General features: G+C 44.3%; 1 protein-coding gene across 1 annotated transcript in view; it reads left to right on the top strand.

The window, feature by feature from the left end:
• Positions 1-17,667, top strand: part of Smurf2 (SMAD specific E3 ubiquitin protein ligase 2) — a 66,008-nt gene extending 48,341 nt beyond the window's left edge. The window contains exons 11-18 of the mRNA XM_023714115.1: positions 2,035-2,138; positions 5,646-5,760; positions 8,108-8,286; positions 10,161-10,298; positions 12,746-12,866; positions 15,722-15,923; positions 16,998-17,073; positions 17,364-17,667. Of these exons, the coding sequence (XP_023569883.1) occupies positions 2,035-2,138; positions 5,646-5,760; positions 8,108-8,286; positions 10,161-10,298; positions 12,746-12,866; positions 15,722-15,923; positions 16,998-17,073; positions 17,364-17,463 (1,035 nt within the window). The 3' untranslated portion in view covers positions 17,464-17,667. The remainder of the gene's footprint in view (positions 1-2,034; positions 2,139-5,645; positions 5,761-8,107; positions 8,287-10,160; positions 10,299-12,745; positions 12,867-15,721; positions 15,924-16,997; positions 17,074-17,363) is intronic.
• The last annotated feature ends 390 nt before the right edge of the window (positions 17,668-18,057 follow it).

The following is an 18,057-nucleotide window of genomic DNA, read 5'->3' as shown; positions in this document are numbered from 1 at the left end:
CACTTCTGCCCAAAAAACCCCCACTTTCTTGAGACTTGCATTTCTTTAGAATAGAAGTGTCTCATTAATTTCTATTTGATTGTGGGAATAAGACAGTGATAGTGGAAAGCTGTAATGTGTACAGTAAGCCCATGGGGTGATGCCGACAGATATTCTGGCTCATACAGTTTGGCCTCTGCACTGCAAATGCTTGTTAGTGAAGACCTCACTTTCTAACTCTTCTGAAAGGTAAGAGGCTTTTTTTTTAAGAGGAGAGTTTTAGTTTAGTTCACCAGGTAAGGGAATCTTAAATAGATAAGCTATTTTATCTGATTACTATTGACTGCTTCCTTAAGTTGTTGAAAACCTTTGTTTGTGACATACATTTTTATCTTTGAATTGTAGCCTAATGTCAGCTACAGAGTTCTTACAAAGTAAGTGACAGAGATGAAGGATAGGGCTTTCCTACTCATTAGAGGATTTTTGAACCAGAGATGTCTGGAAATCTGATAATCCTTTTCTGAAAGGATAAACTTTCTCTCAGAGTAGTTCTGACCTTGTTGATACAGTTAATCATTTGCAAAGGTGGCGGTGGCCTTGGAGACTGTTAGGGGGCCAGTGCTGGCAGCTAACCAGAGGCAGCAGTGCAGGTAGGGGTGACAATGGTGGCTGGGCCTGAGGGAGACCTTGAAGCAGGCAGGGGTCTCGTGAAGCTGGCTTGGGCTCCATAGGAGCACCTGCCGCGGCACAGCCAGGCAGCCTGCTGCAGAACCTTTCTGCCCTGGGCCCAGCCTCGAGTCTGGCACACAAGATGGAGCCAGAACTTCGTGCCTCAGGCATCTACACTTTCCCTTGCTGGATCTTTGAAGGGTGGTATTACATCCCTCTCTCCCTGGGCTGCTACCAAGATGTCTCTGCTTAGGCCAGAGCCACTCACAGGAACAGCACCAGGGCCTTGACATGTATGGAGTGGTGGGTTCCTTTGATGATCTCACTAAAGCATAAACGAATGAATGCGTATGTACATTAAAAAAAAACAAAAACAAAAAAAAAAAACTATGAACAAATGGGTGAGGGCTGGTGTGTAGGGCCAGTGGTCCACAGGACCGTGTATGGCCATGATTGACCCTTTGCTAGGGCTGGGTCAGCGGACCACAACAGCAGAATATGGAAACAAAAGATAGTCATTTATATGTTAAAATAATAAAAAGTTGTTTGTATAATGAAGATTACAGAAATGATTTCTTGTATTTTGTGAAACTTTGTTTTTCTTACATTTACTATCTACTGATGCGTATGATCTAAAATTAAGTCAGCCAGCTTTTAGGAATTAGCTACTTCTACCAAATTGTTTTTTTTTTTTTTTTTCAAATTATGTTTTTATTATTGGTAGAACCACCTCTATGACTCATAGAACTAAATTGTTTTTGTTTTGTTTACCTAATAGGTTTTTAATATATTTTACCAAGTGAATCACTTGAAGTAGAATTAAGTTAGCATCTTTTAGGTTTTTAGAATTCCACAAAGTTGGAGTCCTGCCCCTTAGCTCAGTTGTTTAAGTGGCTGCTTCAACAAAGCAATCAGCCTCAGGTTGCTGTGGGTCCTTCCCCACAACTGCAGCCAGCCAAACATGCCCTGAAGGCATTCTGAGCCAGCCCTCCTCCCAAAAATCCTTCTGCCATTAAAAAAAAATTCCACAAACTTTATTTTCAACTTGAAGGCAGCTTCGTGTCTCCTGTCCCAAGCCAGGCTCGCCCTCCCGGAAACCGTTCGACCTCACCCCGCAGCATATGGAGCACCATATGGAGCACCGCAGGCCACCCGCTACGGCATAGACCCCTCCTTAGGGGAATGAGCCTGCAGGAGGTTCTTTTCACCTCATTGTCCTACTCTTCCTCCACAGGCTTTAAAGTATCTGGAATTTATCTATCAATTTGTTTACTACATTTTATTTATATAAACTACATTTTAGAGATGGATTGGGAAAATGGCTTATATAACAGGTTAAAACAACCTAATAATGATAATACTCTATATTTGCTTCTTTTTATTCAGGAATCATATCGACAGGTTATGAAAATGAGACCAAAAGATCTCTGGAAGCGATTAATGATAAAATTTCGTGGAGAAGAAGGCCTTGACTATGGAGGGGTTGCTAGGTAAAGACTTGTCAATTAATGATACAGATCTTTATCATTTATAAATTTAAGAGACTTTCTGTGGTATGACTTTCTTATGGACATTTATTTTCGTGTATAATAATCCCTGATATTTTTAAGTACAGAGAAAATTCTTATACATGTATTGATGATGAGATTAGGATAGTACTGCTACCAGAAGAGTTATTTAATACTCCCTAGTGGATCATATAAGTCCGCGAGACTCTGAAATCTGGCTCCACCACCCCTGCACAGGCTGTGAGAAGGACTTTCAGGCCTTTCCCTTTCACAATCGAGAGCCCTGTTTTTAAACCTTGCTAATAATGTATAATCAGGCTATTTCATGTATAATATCAAAAAATAATTTAAATAATTTTCCCTGAGAAACGTTAAGCATTCAGATTAGAACTGTATCTCCTAAATTCTAGACCAAGAGTTAGGTGACTGACAGCTCAGCAGACTAGCGCAGCAGCCACCCCACCCTCGTGACTGGGCATGGTGGTGTGCACCTGTAACCTCAGCTCTTAGGAGGCTGAAAACAGGAGAATCACTGGAGTCTGGTCTACATGGTGAAACCCTGTATCCCCTGTACTAAATACATTAAAAAAAAATCTAGACCATGTTATTTTGTTTTCAGGAAGGTGATTAGCAGGTTGTCTTTTATATTTTGAAAAAGATATAAGGAATTTCCTAAGTTGGTGATGACAGTACTGTTTATTGGGAGGCTTATAAAACACTGACACGCATCTGAAATCAAGAAGTGATTTGAAACACATCCAGATGGTGCAAGCCAGCCGGCCTTCATGTCTGTGCCCGTGCCTGTGCCTGTGCCGTACACTGTGGAATCTCTGGCGTGATACTGGCTTAAGTTGTTCTCAGGATGACGAAGCAGGTAGTGAGATTTTCTCAAAATACTCCTTTGTCCAGGGGGCCTGCCCCTTAGCTCAGTTCTTTTAAGTGGCTGCTTCAACAAAGTAGTCAGGCTCAGGTTGCTGTGGTTTGATCCCCACAACTCAAGCCAGCCAATCATGCCCTGAAGGCATTCGGAGCAAAAAAATACTCCTTTGTCCAGAGTAAAGTAAAGCTGTATTCTATATCTGTATAAACTAGTATAAACCTGCCCTGATACAGATAGATTAGGACAGCCTAGATGATGTGGATCTGTTGAAGTAGAGCCACAGTCTTCTCTTTTGAGACAGGCTCTTGCTATGTTGTCCAGGCTGGCTTGAACTTACTATGTAGCCCACGTGGGCCTCAAACCCACAGTGATCTTCCCGCCTCAGCCTCCAAGTGCAGAGACTACACCATGTGCCACCGTGCTCACTTCTCCTTCGTTTTATATTCATCACACATTATAAATTCATTTAGCATTTAAAGTAACAGACTGCTGAGCCATAGCATCTCCTGAGTAACTGAACCTCTCTGGGGCATGATAAAAATATACAGTGGATGGTTGTATTTCTAAAAAATTTATTACAGTAAAGCATACATTGTTGTTAATTCCTCTCAAAATACTTCTGTTGAGGGCTGGGAAGATAGCTCAGCAATATAAGCGCCTGGTTGGTAAGCGCAAGGTCCTGAGTTTGATGCCCAGTACCGCCCCCCAAAAAAGACTTACTTTGAACACACTTATTCTATGGTTCTGGCCACCTTTGGAAGCAGTTTTAAAAGTCCCCTGTCCTGAATGACTTTAAGTGTGATTAAAAAAATACTCAGTGGCTGCCGCTGCCTCTGAGCACCACCCAGAGGGCAGCTTGTGAGCACGTTACAGTGTGTCACTGTCCACCCCATTCACCATGTGACATCCACTTACCGCGAAAGAATTGACTAAGGGCATCCAGACAGCCACAGGAGCACAGTGAAAAATGCTCGGGGAAGGGGGTTTCCAGAGCTGCTTCAGAAAGTGCTGAGGGTGATGGGGTAAATATGTTTGGAACAAAAGGGGTATTTTAAGGGGGGATTGATAACAGTGTGTCTTTATGGTAATATGCATTGATAGATTGAGACAGAATCTTACTAGGTAGTTCAGGCTGCCCTTGAACTTGCAATGATCCTGTTGCCTCAGCCTTCTGAGTTCTGAGATTACAGGCTTTTTTTGGTACATATTCGTAGTACAGAATTACAATCCTTGCGGAAAGTTGATTCATATATACAACATACCTTAGTCCCTTTTTTAACCCCTTTCCCCCATCTATTCTTGATCTCTTCCCCTTTTTTACATTGGCAATGTGTAATAATTACATTCCTTGGGTTAAGTTGGTACATGCACACACCACATTTTAATCCTTTTCATCCCCTTCCCAAATCCATCTCTTGATCCCTTCTGCTTTGAGAAAAATCTGTCTGCTTACTGTTAGCTCTCTTTTTATTTGCTCTTTATTTCAACTTTGGATTTCTCTCATAAGAGAAGCAATGTAGTGTCTAATCTGTGGCTCTGATTTATTTCACTTCATGTTATGGTGTCAAGGTGCACACATCTTCTACCAATGACTCGAGTCTGTATTTCTTTATGGCAGCATAATACTCTGTTATTTCACCCTGATTCCCAAACCAGACAAGGACCCAACCAAGAACGAGAGCTACAGACCAATGCCTTTAATGAACACAGATGCACACATTTTCAAAAAGATGCTGGCAAACAGAATTCAGTGAATCATCAAAAAGGTCATATGACATGCCAAGTAGGCTTCATCCCAGGGATGCAAGGATGGTTCAGCATATGCAAATAATAAATGTACCTCAGTAAACAGAAGCAAGCACAGAAATCACACGTTCATCTCAGTAGATGCAGAAAGAGCCTTTGAGGGGCCGGGGAGGTGGCTCAGTGGAATAAGCACTTCCCTGGCAAGTGCAAGGGCCTGAATTCAATACTTGGTTTTAAAAAAAAAAAAAAAAAAAAAGGCCTTTGACAAAATCCAGCATCCTTTCATGATAAAAAAACACTGAAGAAAATACAGGACCTTAATCTCAGTCTGATAAAAGCCATTTGTGACAAGTGAACTATAGTACATTTTTCACACACCTTCACTGTAATTTTCAGTCACACTTCATGGCCAGTACTTATCTATTGTCTAATGCTAAAATGTAATAAATTGCCCAAAGCTGAGTGAGTGGCAACTTCAGTATAATAAATCAAGTTTTCATTTATTGTTTAAGTGTGGTAGATTTTTTTTTCAGTGATTTTTATCTAGCTATAGTTAGTGCTTTATCTCACTTACTAATTGTTGAAAATTACTTGCTAAAGTGAGTTAATGGCATATCTTAATAAAAATGTATTGATAGCCAGCCTGTGGTTGCAGGCATGCAATCCCAGCGCTCTGGCAGGCTGAGGCAAGAGATGGTGAGTCCAAGCCCAATGTGGGCGACTTTGTGATACCTGGTCCATAAATTTAAAAATGGGCTGGGGATTCAGCTCAGGGCATAGGGCCGAGGTTCAATACACAGCACTACCAAAATGAGTCAGTAGATGAATATAACACAATTCCCTTCTCACATCTTGTTTCCTAGGGAATGGCTGTATCTCCTGTCACATGAAATGCTGAATCCGTACTATGGCCTGTTCCAGTACTCAAGAGATGACATCTACACTCTGCAGATCAACCCTGACTCTGCAGTAAATCCGGTATGGCTTTCAGGGGCTCTGAAGTGGGCTAAATTGGCACTGCAGGACCTTTCACCTTCATGTGTCAGTGTGCTGCATTACATAGAAATTACTCTTCCAGTCATAGCCCTGCCGCTTGACTCAGCAACTCCTCTTATAGAAAATGTGCTCAAGTAAACGATTATAGATTTGTTCAACAATCTAGGCACAGGGTTATTTGTTATTTATAATAGCCTCAATTGAAAGCAACACAGTTGTTCACAAGCATGAGGATTAAATTATAAAACAATAATATAATTGAGTATGTGCATAGATTCTGGAATTACTTCAGAAGATGTTGAATGATATCATAGTCTCATTTAATAGCTTTTTATGTCCTTGGGCAAGTTCATTGACTTCAGCCTCAGTTGTTCTGTTTTGTTTTGTTTTGAGACAGGGTCTCACTATGTAACTCAGGTTGGCCTTGAACTCACTGTGCAGCCCAAGCTGCCCTCGAACTCGAGGTGCTGTTACTGCTGCAGCCTCCTGAGTGCTGGGGTTGCAGGTGTGCACCACCATGCCTGTTGAAGGCTCAGTTTATTGCTGATAATACTTAATATAGTTGGTGTTGCAGAGAGAAGTTGGGAGAGTTCAACAGGACTATATGCTTTGAGCACTTAGCATAATACTATGCTTTATTGACTCCTTCATACATTAGAAAGCACTTACGAATGTTACCAGTTGCTATGAACTTGTTTATGTTGAACCTGTTATCTTTTCATACAAGGACGTACTGCACAGCCCCTCCTACGATAATGTGTTCATGATGTGTTAAATGTAAATAAGGCTGGGCGTGGTTCTACACATGTATCGTCCCAGCACTGGGGAGGCTGATGCAGGAAGATTGCTATGAGTTCAAGACCAGCCTGAGCTACATAGTGAGACCCTGTTTCCAGAACAAAAGAACAAAAAGTATGCTACAACTTTGATAAATACATATAAATGTGAACTTTTTTAAAAGTCAGGATCTCACTGTGTAATTCAAGCTGGTCTTAAACTCACTGTGTAACCCAGGCTGGCCTCAAACTTATGGTGATCCTCCTGCCTCAGCCTCCTGAGTGGGGAGATTGCACCTGTGTGCCAGCACACCTGGCACAGTTGGGAGCATTGAAAGGCTATACACTACGATACTGACAATGGTTATCTCTGGCTGTTAGGTAGTGGGTGATGTTAAAGTTTCTTTTTGGGGGCCAGGGGTATAGCTCAGTGGCACAAGTACCTACCTGCCTGGCAAGCATGAGGTCCTGAGTTCAGTTTCCAGTACTCCCTCAAAAGTTTCTTTTTTGGTTTATATGTTATCTAAATATTTTGTAATGAACATGTTACTCTTTTTTTAAGATCTAAGGGAGTTAAAGATGAGCTTAAAATTAAAAGCTACTTTTAAAAAACATTTAGGTTATTTGACCTTGCTTTTTTTTTTTTTTTTTTTTTAAGAATAGGAAAATTTATTGAGGAATAGGACTAGGGAATGAGAATAGCTCTGAGAGACAGGAGTTGCCCCAGAGTTGCTTGTTAAATACAGAAGTAAAAGAATTTTAAAGAGCAAACACCCAACTAGCAAAGGAAATGTATGATGAAAATCAGATATATCCAAACATGGCAGTGTGCTGGATTCATTGCCGGGATTCTTGGTGGAAGGATGACTTATAGGTGGATTTCTGGGCGAATCCACTGTGGGCGTTGCCAGCTCACCCTATCCCGTCAGCCAGCCACGCTGAAGGTTCCACCACCTCACTGTGCTTCTCAAAGCCTCCTCAGATGCCATCGTTATCTCATGGGATCAGATGTAGATCTAGAGTCCTGCAGGGACTAATTATTCTGACCAGATAGACAAAGCTAGTGATGACAGACTCATGACCAGTCCACGTCTCACACCACATCTTGCTCTTAAGTCAGTAGCAGTTTGAAATTCAGTTTCTAGTTGTCAAGGAAGCAGGGATATGTAGGAGTGAAAGCATTTTTCCCTGGCAGGGGCCTCACCAGGAGATGAGAAGAGGACAGTGGGGTTTGAGATGGTTTCCAGAAGCTGCAGTGGTGTGATCATTTAATGTGCTTTCCTAAAAGATGAATTTTGTAGAGTACCTTCACTTCTTGAGAGGCATTGACCTCAAATGGTATTTTATAGTGATGCAGAGAATCTTGAATGTACTACACAGAAACACTCCCTGGGGATTACTGTGCTTTGATATATAACTTCTTCTATTTAAATAGATGTAACATATAAATTTGATACTAATAAAGCTTGGTGTTGCTTAAATATTTACTTTTTATCAAAAACTTCCTGGATAGTTTCTAATTTGAGTATTTATATAGACTTTTTCAATTTCAGGAACATTTGTCATATTTCCACTTCGTTGGACGAATCATGGGGATGGCTGTGTTTCACGGACATTACATCGATGGGGGCTTCACTTTGCCTTTCTATAAACAGCTGCTTGGAAAGTCGATTACATTGGATGATATGGAGTTGGTTGATCCAGACCTTCACAATAGTTTGGTGTGGATACTGTATGTATTGTACTGAGTCTTTTATCTGTTCATTATTCTGTAGTTAGATTATGAGCATTACAAAAAATGTTTCAAGGGCCAGGGAGATGGCTCAGTCGAATAAGTGCTTGCCTGGCAAGCACACAGGCCTGAGTTCAATCCCCGGTTCCACAAAAAAAAAAAAAAAAAATTTCAAAACTGATGCCTTTTAACTTAAATTTTTGAAAATATGTACAGAAGTACAAAGTGTGATTTTGTGTGACAGGACCACATAAAATGTTTCCCCTTTTGCTCTCCTATACATTTTGAAATTCTAAAATTTCTTTCTTTTTTTAAAAAATGTATTAGGTTGTTGCAGGGTCTCACCATGCAGCTTGGACTTGTGGTGATCCTCCTGCTTCCAACCTCACCATGCTGGGATTACAGGTGTGCGCCACTATGCCCAGACTGTGGCCGCTCAGCCTGCCCTGGGGGCAGGGCTGGCGCAGCATGTGGTTCCGGGGATCAAACCACAGTCCCTGTGCTTGCCTAAGCAGGTGCTGTAGTCCACTGAGCTATCTCTCCAGCCCCTAAAATTTCTTAAAGTTACCATGTATTTCTAGATTTTTGTTTTTGTTTGTTTTTAAGACTGTCTCCCTATGTAGTTCAGGCTGGCCTTAAATACACTTTGTATACAACCTAGGCTAGCCATGAACTCACAGGGATCCACTTGCATCAGCCTCCCGAGTGCCAGGGTTAGAGGTGTGCTCCCTGGCTTTGAGTACTATTAGTTTAAAAAGGAAAAAATTCTGGCACACATTGAGCATCCCTTATGTGAAACATTTTAGACTAGAAGTGTTTCAGAGTTTATATCCTTTCAGATTTTAGAATATTTACATTGAGATCTTGAGGACTGGACCCAAGTCTAAACACAGAATTCATTTATTTCATGTATCTTATGTATGTATACAACCTACAGATAATTCTAAAAAATATTTTTAGTATTCCTCTGTTTTGACTTCAGCTTGTCGCATACAGTCAGGTGTGGGATTTTCTACTTGTGGTATCATGTTACCCCTAAAAACGTTCTGGATTTTCAAATTAGGGGTGCTCTACCTGTAGTTTATAAAGTGCTGCATTGCAGCAGGGCATGGTGTGCTCAAGGCCGTCCAGGACTGCGTAGCAAGACCCTGGCTCCAAAGAGAAGTACTGTGTGTAGCACTTCTTCAACGTGATGCAAGCTTCGCTAGCTTCCTGGCACTGTTGATAGCGAGGCAGCTGTGGTATGAAGGGTGGAACTCTGAGGCTCTGTACTGCTGAACTACACCCCAGACCTTTTTTATTTTTATTTCTTTTCTTCTGGGGCAAGATCTTGCTAAATTGCCAGGTAGGACTTGAACTTGCTGTCATCTCCAGTCCTAGGTGGGATTCAGTGCTGGGATACAAGCGCAAGCTGCTGCAGCTATCTCTCATTGATTGTTAATGAAACAGTGACTCTATTTACAGTCTTCTTAGTTGGTTGAGGAAGCTGTATTGGCAGTACAACAGTTATCTTTACAAAATACACAGGTTGCTTTCTCACTGAGATACTCAAGGTGCTGGGGTTCAAGGGGTTGTTTCACTGAATGCTTGTTGTAGCTGAGACTAATCTAGGCCATGACTAACGAAGTCTAGCTCTGATTGTGGCTCGGTCTCACTACTTGGAAAGTAAAATATTAATCTGTGTTTATGTTCAAGTGCTTTGACTTTTCTGCCTAAGAAAAGGTGGGATGGTAGCGTGAAACTAGGAAGAGGAGTCTGACCTGACGTTGGTGTTAGCAGCTGCCTCAGCTCCGCTCATCTCACCAGTTCATGCACTTCAGGATCTGTGTTCCAGGTTTCTCAATTATGTGTGTTTCTCGCTGTTTCCTGTCTAGGGAGAATGATATTACAGGTGTTTTGGACCATACCTTCTGTGTTGAGCATAATGCATATGGTGAAATTATTCAGCATGAACTTAAACCAAATGGCAAAAGTATCCCTGTTACTGAAGAAAATAAAAAAGAATACGTCAGGTAAACACTTCTGTGGTGTCAGGGTTGAGAATATTGTTTAATTTTCTAGGACATCAGTATGGAAAAATATTTAAGTATTTAGTAGTTTTAGTTATTGCTACAAAATACGCCATCACAGAATTCAGTGACTTAAAAATAACTACTGTTGTACTGTTTTTCATTGTTTAGAGGTCGCTAAGTTGGGCGGAGAACACAGGGGCAGTGTAGGATGTTCACTAACATTTGAGAGGCCAGAACTGAGATGGCTCCGAAGCCCAAGGGCCAGTGGCGGCACTCAAGCCATGCTGGGAGCGCGTTTTCTCTGGGCTTGAGGCTTTCCCGTGTGCTCTCATATCCTCTCCTTCTCCCCACATCCTCCTTCCCAAAGAGACAGGCCAATGGGTGGCTGGCTTCCCATAGCACGGAAGCAGGAGCTGCCTGGACTTGAAGGCCCAGTTCAGGTACTGGCCACCTGCCTTCTGCTGTGCTCTTATGGTTGAAGCGAGTCCCCCCACCAGCTCAGGTGCAGTGAGGGAGAGCCGTGCCCAGCAGGGGACGCAGGCCACCTCGCGTGCCCATGCTCTGGCGTGAGAAGGTGCACTGAGAGCTTCAGGGTTACACTGTGAAGGCGTCACTCGGGGTTTATAAAATAAATTGAATTTTCAAGTATTAGGTTAATACAGATTCTAAATATAAACTATGCTAATCAGATTTAGAGGTTTGAACTTTATTATGTGTATACAGAAACATGTATACTGCACTCTTGTGTATCAATTATGCAGCTAAATCTTCCTACTTTTAAAATGAAGTCAGTTTTATATATTGTTGATGGAAGTGAACATTGTAGCTTTTTGGAAAGCAGTTCAGTAACAGTTACCAAAAGGGCTGTGCACAGGGCCTTCAGCTGGCATCTCTGTGTGTAGGGCTTTCCTGAGGAAACACATGTGCGTAAAATAGGAGTGTAGTGTTCAACCAAGTGTTACCTCCAAAAAAGCGAACTACCAAAAGGTTTTTAGAGTAAATGCTTTCAGTAATAAGATTTAACATGTGCAGTCAGTAGAAATATGTGAATGTGTAAAAGAAAGCCTGTATAAGCTGTAAAATCCCAAAAGCAAGCCCTAGAGAGAGTATGTAGGGACAACGCTTGTTACTCCGTATCCTTTGGAAGGTGGGCGGGCTGAGCACCAAGGTCAGCTGGCCTGGGACGTGGCCCGCATGCTCGGCGGCCCCTGTCCTCTGTGTCCCAGAGGCTTGCCAGCCCTGGCCTAGGAGAAGGAAATGGAGCTGATGGCTCAAGGAGAAAGCCTTGCAGGGTGCCTTCTGTCTGCACAGGCAAGGTTTGGTTTTTCTTCATACACACAGCAGGATATATTGCATTTCTAATTAAAAATACAAGCGACTGGGAAGCTCCGGTCTCAGCAGCTCATCACGGCAGGATCCAGTTCGTGACTGCCTGAACTTCTCCGGCCCGTGCAGGTGTGAGACACAGTAATAACGGCGGCCCGTGCGGGTGTGAGAGGCCAGCTGCGCCGTGGCAACAGCAGTTTCGTTGTCTCTTAAAACTGACAGCACTGAGGTTCTCCAATGATAGAGTTAAGGAATGTTCTTATTAACGTAGAGCACTCCCTGCAGGTTTGAAAAGGGAAATGTTGGTAACAGATTCAGAATATTTCTGGATGTGTGAGGTGAAGGTTTCCAGGAAGGTGGGTCAACGAAAGCAGCTTGTGCATGAATGGTAAGCGCCAGTCAGAGCTGCGTCACTGCGGAGCTGGAGGGTAGTGAGTGCTTACGGTTAGTCAACATCTTCGGAGTTTACAGCCTCCAGGGAGGAATCTCAAGTACTTATTCAAAAAGTGCTTTTCCCCTTTCTTCTCATTTTGGATCCGAGCGTTCCCTGCCTCCTCTTCCCCCAGATGTAACTACACCATGCTCCCAAGTCCATACTTTCAAGAAAAGCCAGAAAATTGGTCATTTTTGATTGACTGGGCTCTTCTAGCTGTTAGCATCTGTGCTGTTAAGTTTAGAAGGAGAATTTTGTCAGTTTTTCTTTTGATGCTGTGATTGAACCCAGAGCCTCGTGCGTGGGCCGTGTTTTGATTTTGACCTCAAAACCATCTAAGCTCACAACTCCTTGAGGAGTTTCTTGAATTTGACAAGTGGTTTTATGATTGTGCTTTATTGGTGGAAAGGTGCTGCTTTCTGTGTCTGGGAACTTCCTCTCAGATGAAGATCTATTTATCCTCATTAGTTTGAGAGTTTTTTAAATTATTTTACATGTTGATTATCGAAACTGTCCTATTATTCAGCTTTGAGACTGTCTCATTCATTTTTATTTCTCAATAAAAAATTTGTTTTATAGTTTTAAGTTACATTCTTAGGGCTTGTGTAGTGTGGTGTTGCTGCAGAAGAAATTTTAATTACCAGATCCGAATCTGTATGATCATATGCAAATTCTGTCCGATATTTAGACTGTATGTGAACTGGAGATTTTTGCGAGGCATTGAAGCTCAGTTCCTGGCTCTGCAGAAAGGATTCAATGAAGTAATTCCACAGCATCTGTTGAAGACATTTGACGAGAAGGAGTTGGAGGTCAGTGCATTTGTGCTATGACATCACCTCGAGCAACAGGAAAGCTCAGGGAGTGCTGTGCTTAATCGTAGACGAAAGTTGTATTTCTAATGTTTTCAGAATTTTACAGTGCAGTTCCATGAGAATTCTTATTCACAGGAAAAGTGTTTAGAATGTCATTGTGTTTTATTTCTGTGAGTTAGCAATTTCTCTTACATTGTGAATTTTAAATTTTTGTGTGTGTGACAGAATGTCACTATATAATCTAGAGCAACCTGTAACTTGTGTATTTTTTATTTTTTATTTTTCTGTGTTGTAGGGAAGGGTCTACAGGGTGTTCAGAGTCTCACTACTAGATCAGACTCGTAGTGATCTGCCTGTTTACAGCCTCCCAAGAGTTATTAACGTAGAGCACTCCCTGCAGGTTTGAAAAGGGAAATGTTGGTAACAGATTCAGAATAATTGATTTAACCAAAAAGTGTATTAGTCTCCACCCTGTTAAAATGTATTTGATAAAGTTGGGATTACAGGCCACCACGCCCAGTCACAATTGCACCCCCGGGGCAGGGGTGGCAGGGCAGGCCTGGGGATCAAACCCCGGCCCCTACACCTGCTTGGTGGTGCTTTAATCCGCTGAGCTATTTGGCCAGCCCTTGTAACTTGCTGTGTAGGCCAAGCTGGCCTTTGACTCACAAGCCGACTATCTTACCTTCCTAAGAAATGGGTTTACAGGCATGTGCCACCACACAGGCCTTATTTTGGAAACTCTTGTAGTTCTTTATTGTGTTCATTTAAACAGATTTCATGTCTCACATATGAATTCTTTGGATGTTTTTCCTATTCCTTGATTTAGTGATTATTAATTGATTTAACCAAAAAGTGTATTAGTCTCCACCCTGTTAAAATGTATTTGATAAAGGCTTAGGTCAGATTGGGTTTGTTTGCACTAAACTCTGGCAGAAAACATCTGGCAGACAAGATCATAGAATAAGTAAAGCACTTAAGGTAAACTGAACAAAACCTTAGCTCCCCCCTTGTCAATATTCATAAACTAACAGGTGTATTCAACAGTTTCTAACACTGTTTCTGTGAACACGCCAGAGAACTTAAAACTTGATTGTATTAATTTCATTGTCTTTTGTAACTTTTTTTTTTTCTCCTCTTCATGGAACGGGGGATTGAACTCAGGCCCTTGCGTTTGCCAGGCAAGGGCATATTCTTCTGAACTATCTCCCTGGCCCTGTAGCTACATGTCTTAACAGACATGGTAGCAAATAAATACACAAAGATGGGTTTGACTAGGTAGTGTCCCTCCGTTTGACTAGGTAGTGTCCCTCCTTGCGCTGACGCTCAGCAGGTGGGCCAGGGGCGCGGCCGCAGGCATCAGTGGCAGTGAAGCCCAGGGTAGGACCTCCGTGTTGAGTGAGGCCTTTGCCTTGTCATTGCCACCGCTCTGAAGGGAAGGTGGAATCTTCTGTGTCTCGAAAGCATCTGCGGGGCCAGAGAGATGGCTCAGTGGAATAAGCGCTTGCCTGGCAAGCACAAGGGCCTGAGTTCAATCCCCAGTTCCGCCAACAAGAAAAAGAAAGCATTTGAAATGCTTTTAGGCCAACCTGTTACCAGTTCAGTGTGACTTAAATTCTGTTAGAAGTCTATATGTATAGTAGCTTTGTTTAAGATTTCATCCAATAGGAATAGGATTTATGATAGTTTTTACTGTTAATCATTAAAATTCATAGAAAAGTGTATGGCACTTAATGTTTTACTAGATTAACAAGATTAATTCTGTGAAAGTAGTATATATTACTTGCATTGTGTTTTTTTGTTTTGTTTTGTTTTCTTTTGGTTTTTTTGGCAGAACCGGGGATTGAACTCACTCAGTCCCTTGAGCTTGCCAGGGAAGCGCTTATTCCACTGAGCTATCTCCCCAGCCCCTGCATTGTGTTTTATACTACATATAACTGACTATAAAAACATGTTAGATTGACGATGTGAGCTGGCCTCGGGCCCTCAAGAGATGCACAGGCCCGCGGTGCCACAGCAGCACGCCGCACGCCTAGCGAGCCGCGGTGAGGCCGTCAGGCGGGCGTGGCAGGAGGCGCCTGCTCGGCGCCTTGGGTCACCGCGTGCGTGCGTGCTTGCGTGCGTGCATGCGGAGGCGCTGACGGGAAGCGAGCAGTGCAGCCGCCCGCCCGCCCCGGCGGGCCCAGCGTGCGTGCGTGCGTGCGTCACTCGGCGCTCTTGGGTCACCGCGTGCGTGCGTGCTTGCGTGCGTGCTTGCGTGCGTGCATGCGGAGGCGCTGACGGGAAGCGAGCAGTGCAGCCGCCCGCCCGCCCCGGCGGGCCCAGCGCTCAGCGCTGAGAGTGTGGAGACCAGAACAACGCACCCGTCCAGCCATAAAGCCATTGTATTTACCTTTTGGGTCTTGATTTCTTTTCTTTTTTTAAATTTTATAAGTTTTTTCAAAATTAGAAGTTTTCCCAGTGACTTTATCATGTTTGTTGAGTCCATCACAGCGGTGGTCCTCAGACACTGGGAAGGGAATCCACCGTGAGCAGATACCTCTGGAAGTGCTTAGGAAATTTTTAGAAACTTTTAGTCCTGTCACCCACATGCACAGAATCACCTCTGGGCCGAGGACCGGGTGTGCGCATTTGTAAAGCGTTCCAGACAATTCTCATGTGCATCTTTGGTTAAACATACCAAGTAATGGGTGTGGCTGCGCGGCACCCCACCCGCCTGGCAAGGGCAAGGGGCGTGAACTCGACTCCCAGCGCCAAAAAGAAAAAAACAAACCGAGGGCCAGCGCTGCAAAGCTGGAGGACTTGGTGGCGCAGCGCCGGCCCTGCTCATCGCTTGTGCACTGTGTTACCAGCTCATTATCTGCGGACTGGGAAAGATAGACGTCGGGGACTGGAAAGTGAACACGCGGTTAAAACACTGCACCCCAGACAGCAACGTCGTCAAGTGGTTTTGGAAAGCTGTGGAGTTCTTTGATGAAGAGCGGCGAGCACGGTTGCTACAGTTTGTGACGGGGTCGTCCAGAGTGCCTCTGCAGGGCTTCAAGGCACTGCAAGGTACAGGCGGCGGGGCGGCTGGGGGGCGGGGTTCGCGAGCTGCCTCCCTTCCCGCCCTCGCGGGCCGCCTGCTTCCCTTCCCTCCCTCTCTCCCGCTCTCGTCCCCCAGCGGTGCGCGGGTGCTCCTGCGCTGCCCCCGCCTTGGCCGCAGCGCTGTCCCCTGCTGTCCAGGCCCCGCAGCGCTCTGCCTCCGCGCTCCCTTCCCGGCCTGGCAGAGCCCCGAGGGCCGGCCGTCGCCGCCGCGCTTCTCACTCTTTCTCTCACCAGAAGGGCAGCATGGTTTGCGGAGGCCATCTGTTTGGCCAGAGCCCCGCAATTACTGCCTGGCACCCGACTACTGACTTAAAACCCTGTTCCGTTGTTAAAGAGTTGTTTTCCATGGAGTAAGCCGCTTAAGTTGTGGCTGAGCTGTGGCTGGGGACCGGCGTGCTCCCGGGGGCGGCCTCCTCCTCCTCGCCGCCCAGGCCCGCTCGCAGTGTGCTGGCAAAGCCCGCTGCGGGCTCCCGCCCTCCTGGGGGTCCGGACGCTCCGTTGCCCTCCGTGCACGTGTGTGGGGTGTCTGTAAACTGGCGCCCCCAGTGCTGCCGTTCCCGCGTGGCTCCGGTCGGTCATGATGTCTAAGCTTGCCTTAGGCTGCCATCTTCTGAGTGTGCGCTCTACACTATGTTTTATCTTGGCCATTTTTTTTTTCTTATTCTTTTTGGGATACTGATCTTCTATAAAACAGAAGTTAGCAAAAGGACCTCAATCCTGAACTTTTTCTTAAACTGCAATGCTAGCCTGTGAAGGCAGCCAGCCTTGGCCAAGGTCAATTCCAGCTTTTAAAACCTGGATTCTTCAGTGGAGTAAGTGCTTCCCTGGCAAGCTCAAGGGCCTAAATTCAATCCCCGGTTCCGCCAAAAAATAAAAAATAAAATAAAATCAAACCTGGATTCTTTTCCTGCTACCCTGAGGAAAGCGCGTGCGCATGTGCAGCGTTTCCCTCCTCCGCTGCGCTGCGCTGCGCGCCCCCCTGCTCTGGTGCCCGGTGGGGCCGTGCCTTGCGCGGTCTGACCCGCGTTTCCCTCCGTGCAGGTGCCGCGGGCCCCCGGCTCTTCACCATCCACCAGATCGACGCCTGCACTAACAACCTGCCCAAAGCGCACACGTGGTGAGTGGTTCTGTGGCTGTTCCCACTGTCCATCAGGGGTTGTTCCGGGTGGATTTGACTTCTCGTTTATTTCCCCACTAGTAGGAGGACCTGTGGGAGAAATAAGCAACTCAAAAAAGTGATATAAAACTACCTATATATTAGTAGAAAAACAGCAGGGTGGCAGTGGACCGAGAGCAGCGCAGCCCTTTAGCTTTTGTGGCCCAAAGAACTGTGGCCTGTGTCCATGCGTGTCGGTAGGCCTTGCTTCTCTGAATGAACTGTGTGAAGTCTGGTTTGTTTATTCACAGCTTCAATCGAATAGACATTCCGCCCTACGAAAGCTATGAAAAGCTCTATGAAAAGCTGCTAACAGCCATTGAAGAGACATGTGGATTTGCTGTGGAGTGACGAGTCTCAAGGCCTTTCCCGGGACTATTTATGCCCCTGACCGCCAGCCTGCCTTCAGCAGTTTCAAAGAATGCTGAAGTACAGGAAAACCCATCTCCCTCCTTCTTTGAAGTTTTAGGACACTGTGAGGGGAAAGGACAATGTTGAAATTCCTTTTCAAGGAAAAAAGGTCTTTGTGCTTTGCCATGAGGACACACTCAGCTGCTATTTGAAATGAGTATCTTGAACCTAAGGAACGCTGCCTTTCCTGGGTCTCCAGAAGAGGCCGCGTTCTACACTTAAAGACTACTGCTATTTTTATAAAAGGTGATCTGCTCAGATCGCTCCCAGAGCTCAAGCCTTTCACACGTCAAGCCAGCTGCAGCAGTCGGTACAAGTCGCAGTCCGTTTGGGTAGAACACATGATTTTGAACAGCTCCTGTACTTGCTCTTTGTAAAAGAGAATAAAGTTATTTTGAATTAGTCTAACTTTATAAACAATTGGCTAAAAGAATCATTATCTTTACAAGATTAAGCCATTTACTTGTTTGTTTTTTCTATAGCAGAGCGTTGTATTTTGCAGTATGTGTTTCGACTTCACCTAAGTGGGTTGTT

The sequence above is a fragment of the Octodon degus genome, unplaced genomic scaffold (genome assembly GCF_000260255.1).
Source record: "Octodon degus isolate 3935 unplaced genomic scaffold, OctDeg1.0 scaffold00033, whole genome shotgun sequence".
In the NCBI taxonomy this organism is placed as follows: domain Eukaryota; kingdom Metazoa; phylum Chordata; class Mammalia; order Rodentia; family Octodontidae; genus Octodon; species Octodon degus.
This window is presented reverse-complemented; position numbering and strand designations above follow the sequence as displayed.